Raw genomic sequence first — 12,123 nt, 5'->3', positions numbered from 1 at the left:
ATTACTGATGTTGGAGGCGCTTGTTTTTTAAACTGTCAAGTGTCAAAAGAAAACATTGAGATGGGTGGGCTCCAACTGAAGGGGGAAGTCAGCAATGAAAAATATTGCTGGTACATGATACTAAATGTTGTTGTAGATCTCACCAATCAAGGACATATGAACCTAATCCTGTTTGGAAGGACACAGTATTGGTTTGCCACAGTTTCCCCTGCCCCCCTCTTATTTCATGCCCCTCCCCAGCTATCCAATCCCATGTCATCAAACTCATCTCTAAGAGATAAAATAACATTAAAATTTCGAGCTATTAGTCAGTTTTGTTAAATCATTATTAACCAATATGTATCACTAAATAGATTTGAAACAGCTTTCAATTCTTACTTTAATTAAATACATTTAGGAACTTTATTAAGACTCTGTGTGGGTGTGTTGGCTATCGATCAAGAACACCCTGCTGCACATTGGATTCCAATTTTTTTTTCTTCTAAAAATGATATATTGCTTATAATTTGTCTCTAGTTGTAGTAGATTCCATCCAATATAGATTCCATGTTGGTTGAATGATGTTAGGTGAATGTCTTGATTAGAATACAATAATAGAGCTTTTCCCAACTGGTCAAAGAACTGTACTTTGACTTTAAGACATTGGGGGTGACTTAAGAATAATATTCCATAAAATGCAGTCTTCTGAATTTGTATAATAGCTGTGTTTGATTACTACCTGTAGAAAACTTATATATCACCATCATTCTCCTCCTCATCTCCTTGTTTCCCACTCCAAACCAACTCCTCGTCCTCCAAACATACCTCATCCAATCATACCACTTATTGCTCTTTCATCTCTGGTGTTCTCTAGCATAGTATAATTTAATCATGTAGCTTGTGAGTTGTGACCAAAGACAGATCCAAATTTATGCCAGTGCCCAGCGGTCAAACTTTTATCCCGTTTCTCAGTTCACAACGTCCAAATGAGAAGTTGATCAAACTTCTTTCTTATTGGTCAAAATAATATAGTATAAAATTCGAGTAAATTTGCCAATGCAAGACGTATTGTACAATTTAACTTATTTAAGGGGCCATGGTCAAAATAGTCCGTTACCAAAGCCCTACAGAACTATGGCGTGGTTGTGCCCTTGTATTAATACACGTCAAAATTTTAGCAAACTTGACACCTACACAGTCTTATTCAGGTGACAGCATTGAAAACCTAATTATTTATAATAAAGCCTAAATATACCAACCCGGGCTCCGAAATTTTGCCACACGACCAATTTCTAACTTTCTTTGGGGGGGTGAAGCTTTTTTTAAAAAAATGGAATTAAGAACTACAGCAAAAGACCTCTTTTTATCCTTTTTTTGGAAAGATCATTAAAAAAAGGAAGGAAGATTAATGTTAAGAAAGTCATGCTGCATGCCTCATGCAGTAAAAACCGGCTGAAATTTATATTGATATTTGATATTCCCCCTAACGAAAATTACAAGCCCGAAGTTCCCGAAAACGTTCAAAATTTGGCTTTACCCACTTGGTGGGAAAGTATAGGAATTAAGGAATAGTCAGTAACTTTTAACTTTTTTTTACTTTAATTTGCGGATGTTTTCACTTGTTCTGGGTTAGCTTGAAAAACGCGGACGCGGACACACGCGGACAGGAACACGTTTTTCTGTACTGACTGTACATACATTTATGAATGTTACAATTACAATCGACATTTTTCGCGCTTTGTTGTCGGCGCTTGTCACAAAGTACGTTTGCGCGTGAAGTACAAACAATAACAACAAAGAAGATCAAATCTTGGATTGCTTCAAATATCTTTAATATTCGTGCAAGTTTTAAATATGTCGGAGAATTCTATTAGGACAGATTCGTCCACGACAACAAGTGTTAACTATACCTTAAATGAATCAACCCTTGTTTCAGACGATTTAGGAGGGACAGTGTCGTCTCTTGCAACTTCGGAGCTGTCTACAACAACTGATACAAGCTATGATGGAAAAATTGTAACTGCACATATGCTTGAAAAGAAACAGCTTTTACATGAAATGGACAGATTGCGAATAGAACTCAGTCATAAAACATTGCTTGCAGAAAGCTACAAAGCTGAGCTAATGAATAAAATTGACGATCTGGAAGAGAAATTGTCTGATATCACATACTCAAAACATATGCTGAGAGCAAAGCTTGAATCACAGTTAAAATTAAAAGAAGACGAAGCAAAAACTCAACAACGTAAACTAAGAGAAGAACTAGTGCAAATTACTGAAAGACAGAAAAAGCTTGAGGACGAGAATTTCAAACTCCATGAAAAGGCAGGCTATTTGAAATCAAATTTGTTTGTTGACATTGATCAGCTAACGGAAGATCAGTATGTAGATCTCAAGTCAAAAGACTCAGAGCAGTTGTCTTTGAAAGACTTTGTTGCTGTAAGTACGATCATTACGATGTTAGTATATACTATATATCCTACACTCATGAAAGCAAATTTTATTCATTATCAAGCAAAAATAATTTTTATCAACTGCTAAGACAATAGTAAAATAGGTCACTGGGTAGAGGCAATTGTGTAATAACAATTGAATATTAAGTAACACTTGCCAGTAAGATGGCTTTGTTGGAACAGTTTTGTACCTTAGATAGACAGCTGTCCATCATTTATCTGTGAACTGGTTTCATCAGGTTATGGTGCCAGATAAATAAACACTTTGCCAGAATTTGCCAGATTTAGCCCTTACAAAATCTAATATAAGGTTGAAGTATCACCATTTGGTTGTAATGATACCCAATATCTGGCCAGTTTTTCTCCTTATGGTGCTCATGGTATTCATTCATTCTAAATGTTATGATTGTACAATGTTTATGTAATGTATTTAAATATGCCTTTTGTCTATGATGAATAGGTTCATTTTTTTGAAGCAACTCAATCTCTGAAGATACAATGTGAAAGTCTGCAACAACGTGTTGATATTGTAACACAAGAATTAACCTACCGAGATGAAGAAGTAGCTCTGTGTCAAAAGGTTTTTTAAATGAATGTCTTTTTAAATTGCATGTACATGGACAATACTATCTAGTACACATGCTGAATGCTCTGTGTATTCAAAGAAGCTCTTTCTTTCATGCTCTTTCTCTCGACCTTTTGTGATAGCACTAAATGCCACCAGCCACTAAAGATCACCTTTTGTTCCAAGCTGGGAACCTCTTGCTTTAACCCCTTGAATCAACAAACCATTCATACTTATGTGCAACATGATTTTCCTGTATGGACAATCTTCATATATTGAAATGGTTTTAAAACATGTGCAATTGAGAAAATTAGCCTTCCCCATGTGCAATGTTGTTTTGACTTGGGTGCATACCCCTGAAGTTTGTTCACAGGCATGTATTGTTATTTGCAGGAAATCGACAGCGAGAGGCAGGCTCGGGCAGAGCACGAATTTATGGCACAAAAAATGATTTTAAAAGTGGAAGAATTGCAATCTCGAATAAATAATAAAGATTTTAAGTCAGAACATTACGATGAAGTGATCTGGTAAGAGGCATGTTGCCACCACTAGAGGTAGACAAGTATGGCAGATGCCACATAGTCTATATTATCTTGACTTTCTTGTCTTTTGTGCAGTGTATGCATAAGAACAGTTTGAAGCCTGATTTCCATTTACTCGTAATTGTCATGAACAAGTCATTTTCACCGATTTTTGTCTTTATTTCTGTTTTCAAATTGTTGACTGCACACGAATGGAAATATTCTATCACATCAGCCACCTTGACGTCATGTTCACGACACTATTGGTTACAACCGCTATACTAATATGCATGCAGTCGTCAGACTTTCAATTGTTTAATTTTTTATGCATACTACTTTTTTCGTGTATTTATTCAGTTATTTTAAAAGATACATTTTAAAAAATTTGAACAGATTTGAAGCCTTACACCAAACCCTTCGACCAACCCTTAGGGGTTCTTTCCACATAACGTGCGTATGCGCATGCAAAAGATAAATTATATCTTTCTAAGACAAAGCTTTATACATAATAGACATAGTACTAAATACATCGAAAGAATAGACTTTGAATACATGTTGAACGAGGCTTGAAAATTGAGGTATTGAATTGACATGAATCTGACAGTCGTGTAGTCATCCTCACGAGAGCAAGTGCTTCTCTTTCATACAAAGAATCATTTCACGCTTCGTTCATGCACTCTTGGCAGACTTGGTTAAGCAGCCGGATCAAGTAAAAAACACTCTAACTATAGATCGTCATTGTGTTACTATTAAGCTAGTATTAGTTTCTTATCAGGTAAAGTTCAGAAAAAAACGATGTTAACTTCTCGTGCGAATACGCACGTATGTGGAAATCATGCAAGTTTTTTAGCTCGACAATATATTAGGAATATGTTTCCGGTCACTTTTCATAACATGAACGAATGTCCACTTTAGTGATCGTCAGGATATTGAGAAAGAAGTAATGCAGTTACGAAAAGAACACGTTTCACTCAAGGCTTCGTTGAACAGTAAAACAAATGAAAATGTGGAAATTCACAAAGAGGTTCTGTATTTCATTTAGTTTGGTCCATATTTATCTATCAGTAATCTGGAGCAAATTGATTAACATCGCAAGTGCCACTTGGACTAATCATGAACTTTATGCCTGCAGTGATTTCAATAAGAGGCGCGGTTACCGCGGTTTAACGCCATCTATCTTGCTTTTGATAACAGCGGTTATTGTTTTCTTTGACCTGGCTTTCATATAACCATGCATTGCCAGGAATTTCGCTATAATCCTTGTCGGCAGATTCAGCTCATTTAAACACAGCTGACCGCTAATAATCAAAATAACCCATCATAAAATGCCTCCTCCATGCAAGTGTTCAATGATGATTTCCATATTAAATGTCACATAAGAAATGTCACTCTCCCCGTTGTGGCAAAATATGTAGATTTTAAGTTCTCTTTTTATTCAAAACCGAAAAATTTAAATTTAGCCTGATTCTCCAGGGTCGGTTGTAGCTACGAAGGCTGGATAGCGCTATCCATCGGATAGTGATGTTTTCAACCGTTATAGAAAAGCTTGGAAAGCTATGAAATTTCATCTTTGGAACCTACATCCAAAGAACATAAAAGCCTAAAGATACATCGATGCATCCTCAATCTAGGAATACTAAGATTTAATCAAAGTTATTCCTAACAACGGGCGATTTTAAAGAGATTGAAAAAAAACACTATCCGGCATCCGGTCATACAACCTGCCTCAGATGTACACGCCTGGAAATAGAGTGTGCATATATGCTAACAATTAATTCATTTTCTTACACGCAGATGCAATCATGTAAGCAATCATTGGCACTTTTAAAACAAGACAAAGAATACCTGAATAAACAGCTGACTGAAATCGCAACAAAATGTAAAGTGTTTGAACAACAAGGGCCTGTCCTTAATCAAGAACTAGCGAAAATAAAACAGGACAGAGAGGAATTGTACGAGAAATATATTTCAGTGAGGTAACTATTCCTTACTGTGACGTGCATGCATTATACACCACCTTATTTCGTCGGCTGAAATTGGAAAGTGAACAAGCTAATGAATTAGCAAAAGTAATGCCAATTCGAAGAAAAATACCATGTATTAGTTTTAACTCGAAAATCCCGCAAAAATTATTACAGTGGTAAAAGACTTGCATTTTCTGGCAAAAATTTTTTTCGGCAGTTATTATGCCAGATTTAAAGGAAAGTAAGTCAAAGATGCTTCTATGCTGCCCCAATAACATAGCGGATTATCCTTCGGGGGACAAAGAAATGTTTTGAAAGAAAATGTTTTGAAATTCACTGAGTATTTAAAATTGCATATATACAGTAGGTTGTAGTACACACATGTACTTATGCTCTGATCATCTCCGATGATCTAGGGCAATCAAATTTTAAAAATTTCTTTCGTGGCCACGAATCCTCAACATCTTTCTACGCCCCTGGGTAATATAATATGATGTATATACAATATGTCTTCCTGCAGAGAGAAATATAAATCTGAGTATGAAATGAGGTTAAGAGATGAACTGGATGTAATTACAACGAAAACTAGTACGGAGTTGGAAAAGATTAAAAACAACACTAAAGAAATGTATGAAAGAGAAAACAGGTGGGAGAAATGTGGTGTACACGCAGTACGATCGTAAATAAATTTGTATCCGAGTTAGTGTCAGGTCTAACTACTTTTCTGACTCATTGATATAATTTATAATAATCCGAGTGTTTATAGTGGAGGACTCAGAGCAATTTAACGAAATGCAAAACGAGTTCTTGTGATCAAATGTTCTCAAACTTTTATCATTTTAAAATAATAGGAATTTACGAGAAGCAAGAGACAATGCACTAGCAGAAAAAGACAGAGCTGTACATGCTGAGCAACAGATGATGTCACGATATGAGCAAGTCACTCAAGAGTACGTATCCCAATTATTACAAACTCCTGGCTCAAAAGGAGTATTAAACTTTAAGATGGTCTTGTGGTGAGGCTGAATCAAGTCACACCAGGACATATAGCGAGAACTGGAAAGAAAATAACTTCTGTTTTTAGGTACAGAGACTTGCACACGGCATCTGATAGCAAGGTTACGGAACTACAGAGCGATTTAAAACTAAAACAATTTGAGTTCGATCGTTTACAGATGTTACACGAAGAAACATCACAAAATTTGAAACAAGCTAACGTCGATACGACTAAATATCAACACAAGTTAGAGGTACGAATTTTCTACCACCGTTTCCTGTTCACTGGAAAAAAATTGATAATTTTCCATGCTCGCTTTGTTGTAGCTACACCCTGCACTTTATTACAGGTTTTGAACAAAGAATTTTACACCCTGCAAGCATCTACTGATAAACAAATAAACGAACTACAGTCAACGAATACTGATGCAATGAAGAAACTTTCGATATATGAAAAATTAGAACAAGAACTGGATGACGTCATTCTACAAGCAGCTCAATGTAATCGCAAAATTTCGCTATTTTTCATTATTTTTTCTTGATTTAGTTGATTATAGTAGTTTGTAAAACACTAATATATAATGGGGGACGAAGTAAAACGTTACCGTTTTATCGCAACTAAATGGTTAATTTTTTTTTCTTTTCCTGCATCTTTAGTGGAAAGTGAAGTGGATGCAGAAAGAGTGTTGTTTGCGTACGGTTATGGTGCGAATGTACCAAGTACTGCTAAGAGAAGAATGCAACAGAGGTAAGAGCATGCATAGCGGGAAACATATTTCGGTGGAATATACTTAAAGATTATAGGTTACGAATCACCAATAGTCAAATATTAATACTTTCAAAAATTTCGACCTCATCAAAAATTCATCGATAATTTTCAAGTTTAAGTTTTGTGTGTTTCTTTGCAACCTACATCTGAACTGAATAATCAAACTGACAAACAGGATCATCATTATACGCGGACACCACAACAAAAACTATATATATAGCATATTTTGTCACATATATACGTGACCACCTTGTATTATAAAATCATCTTTTTGTGTACGATAAAGTATTCACCTTGCTCGTCGCGTGTTGAAGTTAGAAAGAATGAACACAACATTACAAGGGCAGTTGGAGGAGGAGAAAAAGAGGAGAGATGAGCTTTTGCAGGAGGTGGAATGTTTTTTATTATTTTAAATCATTTCTTAATTGATCCTTAGCCTCAATTCTCGATTCCCTGCCGTGAATCTCAAAATTTTGCATTCCATTTTTTAGCTTTCGAATACAACGAATATTTTGAACGAAGCTCAACAACCCTACAATTATCTCATTGAAAGTATCCGAGTGAGAGATTCTCAAATAAAATCATTACAAGAAAATAATGATTTGCTCGAAAAAGATATGAGGTATAAGCCTCGAGAAGACTTTAATTTGGGCCTATGCATATGCATGTTTATGTATATTAACTTAATTACAGTCTCACTAACTTAAATGGTTTATGTTTTACCTCCGAATCCTAACGAAATAACAATCGACTAGAATAATCTAAAGAAAAACTGAATCACTTCATATTGACTGACATGCAATGTTGGTAAATTACATTTCAATGCATCCCATAGTATTTTTCACATAGCGACCTGCATGACTGGTGCACGTGAACTCCATTTTGTGGATTTATAGGGAGGGGGGTGGTCATATAGCGACGCCGGACGTCAATAGATATTTCATGTTTTCTATTCAAAGCAAAACCAATTAGTTAACTAGTTTATAATAGTCAATATAATATTCTGAATATCAAAAAAACACCCGGAAGTGGCTTTCTAATACTTAAGACTATAAATTGCTTGTTTAAACATTGAATTCGTATAACTATTTCAATTGCGCCTTTTACTTCCTGTTTTCTGTACTTTTGGGTATTTACGCCAGGTGGTTTGACCACATGCGCATTGAATATATTTTTTGATTTGTAGAAAGTTGCAGGAGGAACGAGATAAACTCGCTGAAAATAAAAACAAAATAACGGCAGACCTTGAACGATTGTTAAATCAGCGAGAAGTATGTAAATACATATATCGTGTACGAGATTAAGTAAGTCAAAGGTTTTTTCACCAATATACTCTATTTTTATCAAATCTCAGGAATTGGGCGTTATAAAAAATGTTGTATTGAATCTAAGATCTCGTGGTAAAGATCCTTCTACCACTGACACAGGAACGTCTTCAGGAAACATGACAAAAAAACATCACCCGCATTCCATACCTCCTTCAACACAATTTGTAAGTATCCATGTCCATGAACTTTTTGAAATCATAAATCAGTTCTAATTGAAAAATGTGTGTGAGTAACAGGATCAACTCGGGACATACGCCCCAAAATCACAACGCAGTGCATTGATAATAGAGTTAAAAGAATCGCGGTTGCCAAAGGAATACCTCCATAAATTTCCACTCGCATCATTAAAAAAAATGCCGCAAGAATATTCGTTGGAACTGCGTGGTCTCAAGGTCCATATACAGTTTAAATCTCGACTAGCTGATAAGAGTTAATTCAGTGATCACAAGGCAGCTTTGAGTACTTAAAATGTATATAAAAATATACAAAAGAAGATATATGTGTCTAAATAATATGGATCTATATTCTGTTTTAGACGAAGCAAGACACTCAACTATGGTACAATAAACTGAAACAACGATACACAAAATGAGAACGAAGTTTATGTTGGGGGACACAGATAATATAAATTAACTGTTTGTAATATATCATGATGTACAGTTGTGCTTGGTTGCACATATTTAATTAATATATAAGATTATCATTCTATTCTATCAAATTATTTTATTAATGTGTAAGTAGCATTAAACCTGAAATACAGTTTTAAAGAATTTATGTTCAATTGCATTGTTGTATTGATGAAGTTATACGTATTATAAAAATTATCAGAGTTTTTCTTTCCAATCAGGTCCTAAATGCGCCACATTTTTAAATGCAAATGCGATAGAAAAAAAATCTCTGAAATAATAAATAAAGTAACAGCAAACATGGGGACGCCCTTGACTAAAAGGGGTCATTGGATTGCGGTGTGAAACTCAGTGTGGCCTTTACGTATTTCCGGGTCCTGGCGAAGATTTTAGATATATACGAATACACGGGATCAGTTGATACAATATCACGATACTCTTCTCTGAAATACGACTTATACGAGACCTGATAGCCTCACTTTTGATTCCTAAGATTCTAACATCATAAGAATCTCTATCTTTTTCAATTGACCAATCATGAAGAAGTAGCCTGGAGCCATGTTTTCTGGTATTCTCTCGTATGAACTCTTAAATGATTCGGTGCTTTGTATAGATGACGTTTAAGATAATCGACTGGGCACTACTGGGCACTGCACTGGCCGGCACTAGCCTTATATCTCGATATTTTTTATTTGAATTGGCATCCTTAATTAATCAATCAGAAGAGTATAAAACCCTGGAAACGAGGTTCATACCCACAGCAACCTGTAATTCTGTAGTTTTTTAATGGCTTGTAGAATAACGACAACTTTCTTTACATAAGGTACAGCTTTGCGTGGTAGAAAAAAAAATTCTCCAAGAAAATGCATCATGTGAGAATGCGTATTTTCAACAGGTATTTCCTTAAGTTTGTTTAGAAATTTTTGAAAATGACCTGACAAAGGTGGGTTGTAGTTATCCATTTCTAATGCCTAATGGAAGAGGGTGGACTCATTTTTTTGCAGAGATTGCTTCAAATCAAGTTTAATGATCAAGTTTTTAAATGCCTCCCATGTCCTACATCCAATATTGTCTTCCCAATAGATTAGAATTCAAAGTCAAAGACAAAATAGATCCTTGAAAGAAAAAATCCTTGTTTAAATAACACAACATTATATATATATACCACATGATAGTTCCACAACTTTTCTGTTTAGTTGCTCCATGCTCATGATAAACAAAAAAATTAATTATGTATAAAATGACAACATTTTATAATTTAATAATATCAAAGCATAGGTTGCTATTCATTATGTTTTCACCATATATGGGTAATGCATGAAATAAGTTGCAAAGAAGTGGTATGGGATGGGTCTATGGTGACCAATCCTATTGTTTTCAGATATACTACATTCACATCCTTATGGAAATCTACCCATACACATTACTGAAAGCAACCTACTTTCAAACCACTTTAAGTTTTAATTGTAGTTTTTGGATGGATATGGTACCCACATTTTAGATGCAGACATGCCAACAAAATAAACAATGTCCAATTATATTTGTCCATGTTGAATTATTTGTGTCAGTGTTGCAAGGTACCCCGGCACTTTGGACAAACCACAATATCCATCAAATGTATGGTTCTCGGATGCCTCTTGCATGTTCTTCTCACGTGTCCGTACATCTCAAATGCACACCATGAACATTTAATCTTGCTTGGTGCAGTAGCACACAAGCATTCCTCTGCTACTTCAGTCTTTGGTGGTCCTTTAATTTGATTAACATTCATCTACATTTTAACAGAGAGTATCCTTTTAATAATTGGACAGTAATTTGACAAAACACATTTCAATTCTACTTCAATTAATTAAGAAATCAACTATGGATTGGTCATCACTTAAACACTTTTAAGCATTTTTTATTATTTTTAATAGATTTTCTCTCAAAGTTGGGATAATGACCTGTATTCCTTCCTGCAGTAAATTGCACACAGTCTGGGCTATTAACTGAGTCATTAATTTTGGTCATAAGGATCTTTGTTCTTAAGCACACACCTGTTCATTATTAGCAGGATAATTTTCACTTCACACCCTTAAGGAACCAATTGACTGACAATTGAAGTAAAAGTTTTGCCAGAATACATGTAGTATTTAGTGTGTAAAAGCAAAATTAAACATTAAATTTTACAAAAAAAGAACTTCTTAACCTGGAGCACTGGTAGAGAGTTCATTCATAACACATTTTTAACCAAAAAAAATACCACATCATTCTCACAGTTTTCGAATAATAGAAGTAAAAACCAATATTACCATTTAAAAAATCGCGAAAATCTTTTTCAAGGCTGCGCATTTGCTGTCAACGCCATATTGAATCCTGGCTGCATCAAAATTGCCGTTTCTCAAACAAGAAACGCAAGCCCGCCAAAATACTATTGCTCTTTGCCGAATAAAACAGCATTCATACCTCGGAACGACCAAAACCACTACCATTCTATTGGTCATTTTACTTCTTAAAACAAGATAATCCTTTGTTTTTACGCTATATTTATTAGTTTGGTGTGTTGCACGTGTTCGACCTATTGACCTACAGCCTACGGAAGGGACGATTAATTCAATCGCCAGACTATCTAAATAAACCTTTAAAGCCTTATGTAAACTAAACGGCATAAAAAGGAGAATCTATCAAACTCAAAAAGGTTAGGAAATTAAGTTCTAAAATGCCGAACTATAACATTGAAGCAGAACTAAAAATAACATGGCGTCACTTAGCAGCTTGTCTACCGCGGTTAAAATGGCAAGTCCGCTATTTATAAAGTAATACTACGCGGCAAAAAAAAGATCTTACCTCGATTACTTGTTCCATACTCGAAAATTTTTTTAATATCTATCGTTCTTCTGCTTCTAAGGGTTTATTACAGACTAGGAATGAATGGTTTGAATA

General features: G+C 35.0%; 1 protein-coding gene across 1 annotated transcript; it reads left to right on the top strand.

Moving 5' to 3' along the window:
• Nucleotides 1-1,765: 1,765 nt before the first annotated feature.
• Nucleotides 1,766-9,275, top strand: LOC114521402 (progesterone-induced-blocking factor 1-like). The gene is made up of 15 exons (XM_028541845.1): nucleotides 1,766-2,418; nucleotides 2,893-3,012; nucleotides 3,391-3,524; nucleotides 4,434-4,542; nucleotides 5,313-5,494; nucleotides 6,003-6,128; nucleotides 6,334-6,432; nucleotides 6,567-6,732; nucleotides 6,829-6,979; nucleotides 7,136-7,226; nucleotides 7,534-7,636; nucleotides 7,739-7,869; nucleotides 8,434-8,518; nucleotides 8,602-8,739; nucleotides 9,111-9,275. The coding sequence occupies exons 1-15, from the start codon at nucleotides 1,834-1,836 to the stop codon at nucleotides 9,165-9,167; spliced, it is 2,277 nt and encodes a 758-aa protein (XP_028397646.1). The 5' UTR covers nucleotides 1,766-1,833; the 3' UTR covers nucleotides 9,168-9,275.
• The last annotated feature ends 2,848 nt before the right edge of the window (nucleotides 9,276-12,123 follow it).

Source organism: Dendronephthya gigantea, unplaced genomic scaffold, assembly GCF_004324835.1.
Source record: "Dendronephthya gigantea isolate DGI-Jeju-01 unplaced genomic scaffold, DenGig_1.0 000020F, whole genome shotgun sequence".
In the NCBI taxonomy this organism is placed as follows: Eukaryota; Metazoa; Cnidaria; class Anthozoa; order Malacalcyonacea; family Nephtheidae; genus Dendronephthya; species Dendronephthya gigantea.
This window is presented reverse-complemented; position numbering and strand designations above follow the sequence as displayed.